Raw genomic sequence first — 16642 nt, forward strand, 5'->3', positions numbered from 1 at the left:
AAATAAAATAAAAATAACATATATACAAATATAATTTACATATATACTATATATAATATATATATAAATAACGACGAGTCTCATTATGAAACTAATAAAAATACACTAACAAATTTTCTTTCCGCTAGCATAGAAAGCACGTAAGGATTTTTTGAACGCGAACTTATTTGGCGCATTTTTTATGTTAAAAGGAAGTCCGTTCCAAAGGCGCGCCACCTGCACAGTGAACGAATACGACATGAACCCGGTTCGGTGAAGAAGGATAGACAGAGACATATTGCCAGAAGAGCGAAGTTGGCGGTCGCGAGAAATGCCGTAGTATTGAAATAAGGATTTGAGGTACTCAGGAGAGTGTGGATCGTTAAGCACAGAAGAGAGTGGAAAGCAAGCGAATATTGCGACGTTGTTTGTCCTAGAAAGCCGCTAAATAGCAAACGTTTGTTGTAGTTTACCTTTTATCGTGAAATTGTTCAACTTTAGCTTTACAAAACTGAAACTTACCTTATTTCAGAAATGATTTACAACAATTTTCAATGATATCCATGATGATTAAATGAATTTCTTCTTATTTCTCTTTGCTCCAACCCACTATATAGTGTAGGTAGAAAAAAAAGGTAAAAAAAGGTAAAGGTAAAAGGTATGGTCGGCTCTTATAATTTTCGGCGTCAAGCTGCCTGTCTTGGGTGGTCGGGTCGGCTAAATTTATTTTTTTCGTAAGGTGGTGTGTCGCATTCACTGCCAACGTTTTTCGTACACGCGTAGCCGATACTAGCGTTTTCCCGCTTTATAGAGGAAAGCGACTACGAACAGAGCGTCCGCAGATCGGGTTCCCGGCACTCAATGTGTTAGTATTCTACGTCGACACAGTGTTTTAGCGCGATATAGGATGCAAACTGACACCGCACAACGCCATCTAGCGACTCACCTTCAGGCTAGTAAAGAAGTGCTGCGTGCGGTGCACGACCGACAGCGGCGCGTGGTGGTGCGCGGAGCGCGCGCGCGGCGGTGGCGTCCGCGGCACGGGCGACGCGCACGAGAGCTCGGACGCCGACTTCGACAGCCGCCCGCTTAGCGCCTCGGACCGCTCTGTTGACAAAATTAACATTTTTAAGAAATAAGAATCTTCTACCTACTGAGGATCTAAACTAAATTAGCTAAAAGATACCGTTTCGAATCCGGCCTTCACCACTGAGGGCTTCCTCACTTTTTCTCTAATAGACATCTATTTCAGTTTCATCATCATCATCATGTCAGCCGATAGACGTCCACTGCTGGACATAGGCCTCCCCCAAGGCTCGCCACTCCGACCGATCCTGTGCCGCTCGCATCCATCGAATTCCCGCGACCTTCACCTGTTTCAGTTTATAATGCTCTAATATTTAAGTATATTTGTTGCTAACTAGTTTTACGCCGTAAGGGCTGTCAATAATGTAATGTCCCTATTCCTATAACTTTTCTAAGTAAATCTGGTGTAAAGTAAAGTATGTCGCTGTTTCTACTCTATTATACAGATATTATGGTTCATATTCGAACGGAGGGTTTTAGTAATTTGTATCCAGGGATTCGTGTCGTAAACGTCAGCCTGTCTCATCGCAACTCTTACTCAGGCTTATTACTGTAATAATATATCTGAACCCTAATGTAGGCGCCCATAATTTTGTATGGGATTCTGAACAGCGCGCCAAGCGGGACGTTTTGGAAACTCAAAATTGTTGGTTTTTTAATCACGTTGGGTTTTTCATAAGGAGCACAAAAATATTTTTGTATTTATTTTACGTACGAATGAATCTATTTAGGTGATTAATTTTCGCATAACTACTTACGATTTATTTTTGTTACACTCTTTGTTTGAACATAAGCTTTTTTTCTTCAGCACGTGCACATTAATTATCGGTTGCCTAGGCGCGACTAGAGACTAGAGAGCAACTGACAATTTGTATGAAAACTTGTAGAGATATTTTTAAAACAAAATAGAGAAACGCTCTTGAAATTTCGTGTTAATACAAAATACGTTTAGGCCCACTTGCACCATTCTACTAACCCGGGGTTAACCGGTTAAACCTGGAGTTACCATAGTTACCAGTACAATTAGACATTTTTTTAACCGCTTAACCCCGGGTTAGTGGGATGGTGCAAGTTGGGCTTAGGCGTTTACTGTCTATTGGTATAGTTTCTATTAATTGATAGGCCTGACCTAATTATCACCGAAAATCAATTAGCTTTAACTATTAATAAGAGGAATCTAGTATAATTTGGCGCCGAGGCTACAATTTTGCCTTGAATAGATAGATAGATAGATAAACCATTTATTCGTTTGCCACAATACACACATATTAAAACAGAAGAAACACAAGAGATACAAAAAAGCAACATTAAGATAAAAAACAAAACTTAAAAAAATAAACCGTAGAATTGCTGTGTGCGTTGCAGCAAAACAAAAGGGTTCTGGCTCAGTTATACACTCCGCTCTTTCGAGCGAAGCACTGGTAATTCTGCTAGAACCCAGGTCACTAACAGACTATCAATGTAGAAATTATAATGTTATAATAGTAATGAATAATTGGCCTATTTCTAATAAAATTGCCATTATAATGTCTGAATAGAATAGATGTGTCGTAGGGATGTATAGGTGTGGTGAGTGTTGGTGCGTATGTGTAGTATTAACAAATACAGCTGTAGTGAACGTCCTACAGACTACAGAATAGATAATTAAATTAGTTGTTAGTAATATTTGAATGGCGTTAATAAAAGAGTAAACAAAGTTTTAAAACCGTCGTATTATGGTAAAATCTTATAAATATGCTACCATTGCTACCTAATGAAGCGAATGATGCCCCATACATAAGTAGGTTATTCACATAGTATATTTTTTCACCCATCTGGTTAAAAAAGATCTATTTGAGAAAAAAATACATTCTAGGGAATAATTAAAGTACCTAAAAGGTCAATTTAATGTTATTATATGTATTACTTTTATGTATTAATACACAAATACTGATTTATAGCACTGATTACAATTATTAATATAAAAAAACGAGGAAGAATTACACATAGAACTTGAAAAGTAGAGTTTCCCCAAATTAGGTAAAATTAAAGATCCTGCATCGAATAGTAGCTATTTTTTATAATTTAAATAAAACATGCTAAATTAATTTTTATTTCAGCCTAAAACATAAAACTACTTAATTACAGGCACACGAGGGAAGCCTGTATAATTTACGTCAAACGTAATCCCTGTAGACGGTTTACGGTGATTAAGCCGCTTAGCATACTAATAAATACGTACTACCTGTACATGTACTCGTTCCCTTACCTGTATGTCTACCGCTTAACTTAGACTAGAGAACCGAGAATTAAGGTTAACTAAGAAATTATTAGCTACGCGCTACGAGCGTAGCCGATATCACGGGATGTAGCGAAAAGCGCCTACGAACAGAGGGCCCGCTTAGCAGGTCGCTAGCAGTGTGACATTAAGAGAGTTTACAGTACATATGGTGCTACTTTACCGCACTAGTGCGATACTTAGCACATTACGTAACTATGTCAAAAATTTAAAGGGCCATATATCCAAATCTCTTGCGACGGGACGGAATAAGTGCCTTAATACATAAACACGGTAAGTTACCGCTTAGCATGCAGATCGCTTGTCTTTACGGACGTTAATGTCACGCTTTTGAGACGACGGGTATGAAGATTTCTTAGAATTGTTGAATTTAAAGGCCACCCCACACTAGTAGATCGCGGGCCAGGAACAGATCTCCATGACCAATCGCCTCCCGGGCGAAAACTCGTAGTGATTAACGGCTATGTATGATGAACCCTCGTGAATGTCAGCTGCAGCTCCGTTGGTGTTGCAGCTGACGTGAACTGCTCAGCGACGCCATTTTCCATAGCTCTGACTATTAGACACTGACGCTCAAAAAACGCTAGTGTGGGGTGCCCTAAGTGCCAGTTGCACCATCCGCACTGTCTTGACAGACCGATCACGGTCACCCGGTGCGCCGTGGCGGTTTACTATGAAACTTTCCATACAATAAAATTTAGCGAACTCTTTAACTATGCCACAGATTATACCTATATAATACTATACTATACTAGACTATGCTGACAAACAGTTTGGTGCAACTGACCAAGGGCCACTTGTACCATTCACTAACCCGGGGTTAACCGGTTACACCTGGAGTTACCATGGTTACCAGTACAGTTTGACACTGGGTTAACGATTTAACCGGTTAACCCCGGGTTAGTGGAATGGTGCAAGTAGCGCTAAGTATCACACATAGCCACCGCCTTGCAATCGAAGGTATGCTCTCATTTTAAAACGACATTCTGAAATGAAATGAAAGTTGACATGAATCTCTTTATCCTAAATATACTTTAAGTAAGTATACAGCGTGAGTCATGTATACAGTGTATAGTATACCAGAGGGCTGGTGAAAGCCATACGCTACGTATCCGCAAACGAAATGTTTACGATTATTTCCTCCTAAGTCCTGCGGTACCAAATTTTGTACATAATAAAATTCACCCGTCAGTCCCAGCATTAAGTAAGTTAGTATATAGTAATAAACACCGATAGTACATATTTCGGTACAAAATTTTAGATGCCCCCGCTTTCAAATTTGAATGCTCGCGCGGAGTATTCTGACAGTCCATAGGGTTGTAAATAGTCCGTTCAGGACTGACAGCAAATAATGCAAAAAAATGAACAAGAGGCCTCTAGGACTATGACGTTTAAAAAAGCTTGGACTTAGGAGGCTAAAGGTGTGAATTCTTTTATGAGGGCGCCCACAATTGCTCTGTGTTATTTGGGCAGGTGGGAGCGGAATTTAAAGAGTCGTTCTCCTAAAAACAGCTTCGAAAAACGAATGAACGAATCCTGGGAAGGAAAATCGTTTATAGTAAAAGGGCTATGTGTGTCATGCAATGCCGTGAAATGAAATAAATCAATAATAGATAGGTGAATTTTGAATTTGACGAATGGTGATTAGACTAAGAGTTAACCTCAGAATTAGATACGTAAGTACGTATATAATTTTCAGAGCAATAATACTTATCATATTACTTTGCTATTAGCATCCGGTTTATTAGAGCCAGGCGCCTGGCAGCTATTCATCAAGTTAATATTAATTGTATGCGCTGCCTTTTGCTTTTACAAAAATAATCTTAAAAGGTTTTTTTATAAGTAAAATAGTCGAAGCGATTAACTTTGAAGCTTGACGATTGAATAATGCATGAGCCATTATAAGGGCTCTTGTCTTCATAAATTGATTTATATTTTGCCATTTTCTTCTTACTGTCGAATAATTTTCTGTTTCCAGGGCAGATTATATTCAAGTTATCAAAACTGTTTATAAATATAATTTATTAGATTGTTCTCTTTAATTGAAACCGAGAGCGGAGTCAGATTTTAAAACGTGTTATGGTTTATATAAAGTTCGCATAAAACAGATTGATGAACAGAATGACACATACCTATTCTAAAATATTTATCAGTACGGTTTTCACTCACTATTATTTTTAGTCGCTTTTAAATAATAGTGAGTAAAAACCGTACTGATAAATATTTTGAAATATGTCTCACGATAGTTTAAGTGCGAATACCTATTCTATTTAGTTGAAGTGTTTAGTTTAGCATAATATTGTATGTGATTGATACCATGAAAAATACCTAATCAACAGGTGAGTTCAAGGTAGGTACAGTCGCTATCAGACATATCGGAGCGGCCAAGGTGCTCACAAATATCTGAACATGCCTCTATTGTCAAGGCGCTAGAGTGCTTATATATTTTTGAGCACCTCAGCCGCTCCGATATATCTAATAGCGACTGTACAAACTGCAACAGTCTTAACTGTCTATCGGTGGACCTTATGCATTGTGTATAATATAATAGTGATATAATCAAGCTTTTCAATATCGTACCTCAGTTAGGCAACTCAGCAAGCTTCGTTGCCTAAACACGGTACTCGACTGAACAGCTCTCTTATATCACGATTGTATAAAATACTATTGTATTGTACTGTATTATTATGGGTATCGACTGAGCGTTCGACTAGCTTTGACTCGCTAAGCAATGACAAAACGCGGCCCGGAAACTGTCGACTATGCAAGCAGACACTTAGGACACCGCCTGAATACCCTGGAATCTAGAGCATCTAAAATCTAGATTCTACCGGAGAGGCTTTATGCAGATCGTAATGGATTCTATTTGGCTCACGCCAAGTCTATTAACTGTGACTTTGCTCTCCGAGTGCTTGCTCTAACGTTATTAATCAGGAACCCCTTGTGCAAAGATATATGTAACTCCGTATAAGATAAATAAAGTCTAAGGAAAAAACGCGCTTTTCAAATCAAGAAAAAGTCATTCTCGAATAGATGGCGCCTTTGGCCTAAACTCGGCTATATGGCGTTGAATTTTAACACATATCCGTGTAAGAACATGAGACATTTGGCGTTCATATAAATTTTTTGATATTTTTATACATTTTCATTTTTAGTTTTATTCGTGTGTCGATAGATGGCAGTAAATTTACTGTGACTACAAAATTTACTATGACATATGAGGCTCTATACTATCTATTTTTTTAAATTTTATTCGATAGCGTGACGTGACCTCGTTTGCGTTAAGTCTCATTTTGTATGGGATTTTGAACAGCGCGTCAAGCAGGAAGTTTTGGAAACTCAAGATCCCATACAAAATAAGACAACGCAAACGCGTACCTACTTCACGTCACGCTATCGAATGAAGTACCCGTTACCTGACTCACTTAGTCACTGGCAGTATCAAAACTGACATATCGTCAGGTGACAACCTGACAACCAAAACTCACTAATTACTAAAGAATAATTAAACAAAAAACCAAGTGCGAGTCGGACGAGGGTTCCGTACTTTTTAGTATTTGTTGTTATAGCGGCAACAGAAATACAATATCTGTGAAACTTTCAACTTTCTAGCTATCACGGTTCATGAGTAGCCTGGTGACAGACAGACGGACAGCGGAGTCTTATTTTTTAGGAACTGCGGGTCAAAAAAAATTTTTTTTTTACCTCTAGTATACGTGTGCCAAACGGCTAAACTGTACATCGATTTGCAGTTTTTTTTGCGTACACCTTACACTAACAGGGCCTATTTAAACATTGATTAGTGTTAAGTGCGAGTTCATACAATTGCTACTTGCGTTTAGTTTAATGGCAAATGTGTGTGGCGAACGAAGTCGCGTACACAGCTAGTACTCAATAAAAGCAATGTAATTTTTAGGGTTCCGTACCTCAAAAGGAAAAAACGGAACCCTTATAGGATTACTCGTGCGTCTGTCTATCTGTCTATCTGTCTGTCTGTCTGTCTGTCTGTTTGTCTGTCCGTCTGTCACAGCCTATTTTCTCCGAAACTACTGGACCAATCAAGTTGAAATTTGATATACATATGTAAGTTTGTGACCCAAAGACGGACATGTAACGTAAAGAAATGAATTTTAAACATGGGAGCCACTTTTGGGGTAAATTATAAAATAAAATGAAATAAGTTTTTCAAACTACATCGTAATATATCATATGAAAGAGCTCATTGTGAGGATCTCAAATATATTTTTTTTATAATTTTAGGATAAATAATTTAGAAGTTATTCAAGAAAATAGGCAAAAAATTACCATTCCCCCTCCCCCTTTATCTCCGAAACTACTGGGTCTAAAACTTTGAAAAAAAAACACAAAATAGATCTTTACCTATAGATTACAGGAAAACCTATTAGAAATTGCAGTCAAGCGTGAGTCGGACTTAATTACTTAGTTTTTGATCCGACCCCTACTGGTTTTTTAAAGACATTTCACTCACGTTTCACATAAAAAATACATTGTTTAAATTGTGTAAATGTACGGAACCGTTGGAACGCGAGTCCGACTCGCACGTGGCCGGTTTTTTTTTAACAGAGCCACGTTATGTAAATCAAGGGAAAATAGCACACTAGTTGTCATAACGACATACCATTTCCTTAGTAGTTTATTTTATTTGACTTGCTATATTTCAGACGGAGCACGGGATACCTACCTATTTGAAGTTTTAAAATCTTGTATTGATTTAATGTTGAGATTTTACATTTCGCAGTTTATCTCGCTTACACCTCCTGAGTCGGAACACGCTAAGTTTTCATACCAAGTGGTACGTCAAATATAACGCTCTTATTGGGATATCGCTGCCCCAATATTACAGGGTTCTATGTTACATTTTCAAGATAGTTGAAATTCGACGTAATGTCACTATGATAAAGTTCAAATTTCAGTTCGATAAAAGGGAAACATAGAACCCTGTAATATTTTGGTTTTATAAATAAATTATTATGATTATTGGGGCAGCGATATGATAAAGTCAACGGGCATAAATGCAACTTTGGGATTATTGCGTCTATTTCGTTATTCTCTAATACGATTGGTCGGAACGCCCTCTATGTTAAGTTGTTTTCTCCAAGTAGCTCAGGCATTTGTCAGTAGATGGCAGGAGCTCTTGTTATTTCACGTTATTTAAATAACAAGTGCGAGTCGGACTTACGCACGAAGGGTTCCGTACCATTACACAAAAAACGGAAAAAATCACGTTAATTGTATGGGATGGGAGGCCCACTTAACTATTTATTTTATTCTGTTTTTAGTATTTGTTGTTATAGCGGCAACAATCATCTGTGAAAATTTCAACTGTCTAGCTATCACAGTCATGAGATACAGCCTGGTGGCAGACAGACGGACAGACAGACAAACGGACAGTGGAGTTTTAGTAATAGGGTCCAGTTTTTACTCTTTAGGTACGGAACCCTAAAAAGAACTCATAGTAACAATAACCCCATATAGTTGCATATTTTACCACATCGACATAATGCATTGTCACTGCCAAGTCAGTGCAAATTAAACGTAGTCGGAGTTCACAAGCACGATCCACTGTGATTAATATCTCAATATCAAACCAAGATAGAATGATTAGAGTTTGAATAGGCCCCCGGCTCGTGAATACATTGGCTTGGAACAAAATCCAGCCACTTTTCATTCCAGAAGCTAACGGCAGCGCCTAAACAATCGCGCGGGAAAATGCCTCTCCTGACTTCCCGCGCAGTAAACAGAATTCACTTAGCACACTAATATTACTATTGTAGTTTTTCCTCAGTCACCCGTTGACCAGGTTAAAGGGTTCGAAACGTCGGGATGTATTTAAACTCATTACCTAACGGGAAATAATCCGTTTAAACAGTTTTATAGCAGACTATTGTTAATATTTTTGGCACATCCAAGCAATATTATAGCTCTGCATCAGAAGATTCAGGAGTATTCTGTACTCGACTTGCGTTTCGAGTAATCGAATAGTCCGCTGATGATTGGTCGGTCAAGGAAAATAATGAGTACCATTTTGTAACTAGTCACAGTGACAATATTGTGAGGTCCCTAAGTAGCGACTTTCATATTGGTTGTCACTGTGACAAGGTACGATTTCTTTTACTGTACAAACCATAGCAATACGTGCCACCATAAATAATACTTACAATGTCAATCGTTTAACAGATTATCTATATGGCAGTATGTGACATAATATACAATTGAACGTGCCATCGAAATTAAAGTTGAACTTTGAAGTCGAAAAGTCTTCAAAGAAAAAGTAAGACAAATAAAAATAACAATGCAAAATAAGTTATTAGGTTTTTATTGAAGTAAGAAATAAAAATAACAATGAAAAAAGTAAGTAGGTTTTTTATGGTTATGTTTCATTCGTGCTTGTGACGAAAAAAGGAATCGATTCCCATCAATCACCAAAATTGGCTCAGTAGTTTTGATTCTACGGTACAAAACATGGCATTTATTGGTAAATAAAAAATTTAAGTCGAAGTCGGAAAACAATCCTAAAACTTTTAGGACCGTAAATTTATTGTTTATTGTTGTAAAACTGTACAATGCGGCCTGAAGGTGCGAAAACGGATACAAAGTGCTCCTGAATGATCGCATCACCGTTCGGGGACCCTATTTGCCAGATTTCTGTCCTTCACTCTTTTACTTGTACTTTTTTTCTTTTTAGAATTCCGTACCTCAAATAGAAAAACCGGAACCCTTATAGGATCACTCGTGCGCCTGTCTGTCTGCCTGTCCGTCTGTCACATCCTATTTTCTGCGAAACTACTGGACCAATTATGTTGAAATCTGGTACACATATGTAAGTTTGTGACCCAAAAACAGACATATGACGTAAACAAATGAATTTTAAACATGGGGGCTACTTCTGGGGCAAAATAAAAAAACATAGTGTTTCAATCATCATCATATATCGTATCGTTTTACATATCAAATGAAAGAGCTTATTGTGTACATAAATCTCAAATATATTTTATTTATAATTTTAGGGTAAACAATTTAGAAGTTATTCAAGAAAATAGGCAAAACATTACAATTTCCCCCCTTTGTCTCCGAAACTACTGGGTATAAAATTTTGAAAAAAATACACCAAAAATAGTTCTTTACCTGTAGATGACAAGAAAACCTATTAGAAAAGTGCAGCCAAGCGTGAGTCGGACTTAATTACGGGTTTTTTTAAGACATTTTACTCACGTTTTACATAAAAAAATACATTGTTAAAAATTGTGTAATGTACCCTTGGAACGCGAGTCCGACTCGCACTTGGCCGGTGTTTTATTTGTAGTGGTTCAGATAAGCGTCTTTCTTTTATCACAAGTTTTTCGTTGAAAAAAATTGTCAGTGTCAAACTCGTGGTAGGTAATAAAGTAATAAGTAACTAGGTAAAGAATTAAAGGCGTATGTGAACTTTGTCCAACCCGCATTGAAACGTGTTTTAGACTACGCTATATCGCGGGCCTTATTTCTCGGATCTTCATCTCTGTCGTATTGCTCTTGACAGAGCCGTCATTGGTCACGTTGAGGCGCCCGCATCGGTAGTAGAGGCAGACACAGCTCTTCGCATGATCTCCCGCCATCTCTCCCTGTTGGCAGACTGTCTGGCACACTCAGATACGCGGTTTCCCATATGCGGATTTTTATTTCAGTCAGGCGCATAGGGGTTTCTCGCGCAATCTGGTTCCCTCCACTCTTCCTTGTATACGAGAGTTATACAAGCAGTTGCTCAATGGAGTCGTTATCTCGCTCTCGTGTTCTCGGATAAAGCCGGTGTAAATACACTCACAGGCCAATTCCAACGTAATAGATACACTGATATCAGAATGACATCTAACTGATGTCATTCATTTATCGTGCATTTAGCTCGTACTACCTACATGTTTGTACGTGTAAATTATTGGCGCGGGAGAGAAGACTATCAGCTCTTTCCTAAAATTATGTACCTAAGGCATACTTGGCCATACTTATAGCGTAGGTGGGTTTTATAATTTAATGGTTATATGTATTTATTACACTTCAGCAATTTGTTAAAAAAATACTACAAAGTACTTACCTGTATTTTCCATAATTATCGCGTACCAGTGGCAAGAACATAATTACCGCTACCAACCTAACAACGGGAAATATCCTGTAAGTTGGTACTACCGACAGGACCTACATTACTTTTATGTAGCTCCAACACGAGACTTGGCGTGTTGGAAATAATTAAGTCTTACATTGGCGAGGGCTAGCATAGAGACTGTTTTATTTATGGAATGGTATACAGATTTTAAACTTCGATTTTTGACACCCGTTCTGTCGCCATGCATGATTTATGTATCCATGTCAAATTGCAGCTTTCTAGCACTAACGATCACGAAGCAAAGCCGCGGACAGACAGACAGACGGACATGGCGAAACTATAAGGGTTCCTAGTGAGGCTGACAGACAGTTTATGGTGCATCAGGCCCTAGGTGTTTATAGAATTCTCCGTGCAATGCTTTATTCAAACATGCCTCAAACGTACATAAATTAATCCAGGCCCCTATTTCCCGGACCTACCCAATTACCCATATGTGTAAAGTTCCAGTGCCCCATTGCGGATGTCACCCAACATATTAACACAAATTACACGCCGTATTGTCTACAACTGCCGCGTACTTAATTGTATACGTTTCCTGGCAGCCCTGTAAACTGAAAGGGCTTATGAACTTAAGGGAAACAGGTAATGAGGATATATTTGTCTATCTATACTAAGACTTTTTGGTTTTGTCCCTTGCTGTATTTGATAGGAGATCTTTACAAAAGCGAAAATGAGATGCCAAGCACTCTAGAATTCAAAGTGAGTTGGCAACCACAAAAACTTTACGAGAAACAACATTGAGAAGAAATGATTTTTGCTGAAAGTATAAGAAATAATAATATATTCACTGAAAACGAGTTTATGTAAACATTAAATATTTATTAAAATAAACATTTTCAACTGAACAAGTACTTAATTGCAAAAGCCGTTCCAAAGTGTGTTGTGTTCGAACTGTATATTAATAAAATTGTATTTTAATTTTAAATGTAATTTAATGCTAATTTTAATTGTAATTTATTTTAATTGTGTTCGAACTGTATATTAATAAAATTGTATTTTAATTTTAAATGTAATTTAATGCTAATTTTAATTGTAATTTATTTATTTTATAAGATAACATTTTGCGCATTTCAATATTAATTAGATTCTCGCTCTCTTTGACATTTGTATGCCAACCGGCAAAACATAGTGCTCAATGTATACCTACACCTAAGACCCATGTATACCTATGTTTTACAAATAAAGCATTCTGATTCTGATAGTTAAAATCTACGGCTGAAACGAATGAAGTATTTTAATTAGACCTTATTTATAGTAGTTTAGTCAAGTTCTTGTATACGTTTCCTGGCAGTCCTGTAAACTGAAAGGGCTTATGAACTTAAGGGAAACAGGTAATGAGGATATATTTGTCTATCTATACTAAGACTTTTTGGTTTTGTCCCTTGCTGTTCTTTATTCCCTTGCAATACAGAGAGGTAACGCCGCCAGTGTCATGGGGTCCATGCCGCAGTCCGACTTATTAGAAGGGGTATTTTCTTTGTAATTGCGTTCGTTTTTTGTAGGTAAGTATATTTTATAGCTTGTCAAGTTCTTCCATTCCAAACGTTTAATATTAACCATAAATACTTCCTCAACATTGCTTACCATTCCTTACATTTCATGGCTTGAAATAACACAGATTTCTACCGAATAAAAAGTCTGTATCTAATTCCTAATATTAATGGGTAAATGGCAGTCAGTTTAAGGTTAAACATTGACCTAGCTTTTTAGCAAAGTTTACATTATCTATTTATAACCGAGCCTTATTAACATTTAAGTAAATAAATATTATTCTTAGCTACGCTGCCACCAATATCTATGCTACAAGCCCTTTCGTAAACTTACCTACTATACAAGAGCATACTTAGCAGTCAGCGTTCGTTGACCAAGCTTCTTATTACCCTTTCGTTCGATTTAAGCTGTTTACATTATATGATTAGTTTATTGATGGCAATACCATTGGAGCATTGTTCGGTGCCACACGTGTAAATATACTATATCTAGTTGTTGTTGTATCTAGTGGTTGTTTAATGGGAAATCTAGACCTGGTACGATTTAACAACGTGGTACAGTCGTCATCAGATATATCGGAGCGGCCGAGGTGCTCAAACATATCTAAACACGCACTCTAACGCCCTGACAATAGAGGCATATTCAGATATTTGTGAGCGCCTTGGCCGCTCCCATATATCTGATGGCGACTGTACAATATCGACGACTCTCAATGTGTTAGATATAGACCATTATTTAGTAGAAAATCATTGTTATTGCAAACAAGGCAAAGTTTGGCATGGTATTTAGGCAAAGTTAACACGTTCCCTGTCCGGGTGCTCCTAATGTGGGGTCATGATGCTGTTTTTCAGGAGTCCGTGGTTCTACTATGGGTTCACAACTTCAAAGTCGAAGCACATTTGGACGTGTGACTTTGTCATACCATATTGTATGGGGACAGTGAACATGTTCGGAAAGTTTACCATTCTATAAACCAGTATAACTAGTGTCGTATCGAACCCAAGAGGTTCTATTTTTGTAAACTAAATAATTCATGAAGGCCCTGGCTTATACGTCAGGTTTCTAGACACTGTTTTCGCCAATGGGAATACGATGTTCGATTGATTGGTATTATTAATGAATCTAGCAGCCTACAATAATTAGATTCGATTTGATTGGATTTGAATGACTGGAAACGATAAATATTTAAACAGATTTATAGGATTAGATAGGATTAGTCGGAAGGAATAGTAATTGGCAAAAATTTCATTTTAAGTACAATCATTTATCGCTGACTTTACTTTTTTTACCACAGGCAACTAATACTCATCGAGACAATTATAAAAACCCCAAACACAATTAGGTCGCATTGTTTCATCACAGAGTTCCTAGTATGCAAATTTTTAGCTCAATCGGAAATCAGGAAGTGGGTAAAATTTAGTTGCCAAGATTTGACCCACACTAACTAAGAGGGCTAGATAAAAGCTTGTAAAAATTGTTGTTTAAAGAGCAATTTCCTAGATGTCATTCAATGACATAAGATAAGGGACAATGTGCACTAACTGGAGAATCATTCCACCGTTGAACTGATGTGGATGCCGAAACTGACAGTTGTGCATCTCGAATAGGGGCCATGGTTTAACTAAATGTGAAATGATGGTTCTAATTCCATGGACCGTATTTTGAACCGACGCGTCTATCCAGTAAGCTCAACGTAAAAACGATGGATCCTGGAGCTTTTCGGTCACATTGCCCGGAAAGACGGACATAACCTCGACGACTTAATCTGGGACGGTCAATGGGAAGAGACCGAGAGATCGCAGTCCAACCAGATGGTCCGACCAAATTCACTCAACTCTCGACACCAATTTACATGATGCTCTCCATGACGCCAAGGAAAGATACAGATGAAGTGAGAAGTTGATCTAACATCGGGGTAATCATGACCATAATCATCAAGCATTAAGGAATATGGCGCGAGGAGGAGGAATGTGAAATAAAAAGAACACTAGGCACTAACTGGTTTGCGGTGAGTGCTTCTTGGTGGACATGACCTCGCGCAGCTCCTGTCAGCTGTCGCAGCGCACGCACGCGATCATGGCGCGCACGCGCACTCACTCTAGCGCCCGTCTGAAAAAGGAGAAATTCATTTGAAAAACTAGTTGGATTTTTCTCACAAATTGATATATTTAATATTCCGTTAGGTAAGTTTAAGTATGAGGTACTCTGTGCTTTGAATAATGTTGAATATTTTAACTTATAAAGTTTTTAATTTTTTATTATTATTCTCTTTTACCTACCTATTTTTATATTTATTCATGATGCCGACAAATATTTGTTTTTTAGATATAGTTGTTATTTCGTCCTGTTTTTTTTATATGGGTTAGTAAATAGTGGCATCTTCAATAAATACTACTATTTTTTAGAATTATTATACCGTTTGTGCCCAAATAAACATTAAAAGTTTTTTTTAAATAAGCATGTTGCCTTATTTTTCGATGAAGCGTGGACGAATTTGAAGTTTTTTTTATTTGAGTTGGTTGATTTCATTAATTTCATGGAATCACAGGTCAGGGAATTCAGGTCATGGGATTCTGGAGAAACCGAACTTACTTTAAAATTGGATTTTTGTAGGTAAGTATAGTGTCATATTTTTATATTCTCCTTGTTTTTTCGTTAATTTGTTTTTTGATTGCTAGGTACATATAATTTTTATTTCTAAGTTTAGTTATAATTTTATAGTTTGTCAGAGTTAATAATATGTATACATATATTCATACACATCTAACATGATTTAGATATTTATATTGTAGAGTTTATACCAGGTGTTAACGAGGAAACCGAAAGATTTTAACCACGCCTTTCTGAGGCATAAAGAAAAAAAAATGTAATAAGGTCAAATTCGCAAAAAAAAATTTTTTTTTTTACATTTTTTAAATGTATTTGTACATAAAAAGTAAATGTTATTGGTAAACTTGTCACTTAAAATGGACTTTTCCTTTTTTTTTTCGTAAAACCTAGTTTTTACAGTGTTACGACTTGTCACTTTTTGACGGTAGGGCACACGACAGCGGTTGTCATTCCAGATCTAGAGCAGAGCCCAACTGGGGAAGTACCTCCACCTTACAGAATACCGCAGCCAAACAACACTAGACCCTACTCATAGTGTTGTGTTCCTGCCGGTGAGTAAGGTTGCCAGAGCTCAACGAGGGAGAGGAGTGTTAGGGTCGGCAACGCGCATGTAACTCCTTTGGAGTTGCAGGCGTACATAGGCTACGGAGACTGCTTAACATCAGGCGAGCCGTATGCTTGTTTGCCACCGACGTAGTATAAAAAAAACTTTTTGACATCTATCAATAAGGATACTTAGACTACGTCCCATAGTGGCAACATCGCCATCAAAAATGCGTTTTGAACTATGTAACAATAATAACATGTGTTTTTTTTAAATTGGTATTAACTCTGAAACTAGGAGAATTACAGAAAAGTTTATAGGACAATTTAGTGTTTAAATATGATCAGGAATATGCTGTTAAAATTATTCGCTTTCCTCATGTTACACCGTGTATAAGTAGGTATGCATTTTTATAAATAGTACCGTATGATTTGTCTCCAGAAACTTATAAAATTAGGTAAAGGCAGCTTAATACAATTCTGTACTACAGAAACCC

At 37.3% G+C, this 16642-nt stretch overlaps 1 protein-coding gene across 3 annotated transcripts in view; it reads right to left on the bottom strand.

Annotated features, from left to right (window-relative positions):
• LOC134753752 (multiple C2 and transmembrane domain-containing protein) overlaps positions 1-15101 on the bottom strand; it is a 92490-nt gene extending 77389 nt beyond the window's left edge. For all 3 annotated transcript variants that reach the window (XM_063689695.1, XM_063689698.1, XM_063689692.1), the window contains exons 1-2: positions 14992-15101; positions 926-1086 (exon numbers count right to left, since the gene is read on the bottom strand). In XM_063689695.1, the coding sequence (XP_063545765.1) occupies positions 926-1086; positions 14992-15022 (192 nt within the window). In that variant the 5' untranslated portion in view covers positions 15023-15101. The remainder of the gene's footprint in view (positions 1-925; positions 1087-14991) is intronic.
• Positions 15102-16642: the final 1541 nt, after the last annotated feature.

This window comes from Cydia strobilella, chromosome 2 (assembly GCF_947568885.1).
Source record: "Cydia strobilella chromosome 2, ilCydStro3.1, whole genome shotgun sequence".
In the NCBI taxonomy this organism is placed as follows: Eukaryota; Metazoa; Arthropoda; class Insecta; order Lepidoptera; family Tortricidae; genus Cydia; species Cydia strobilella.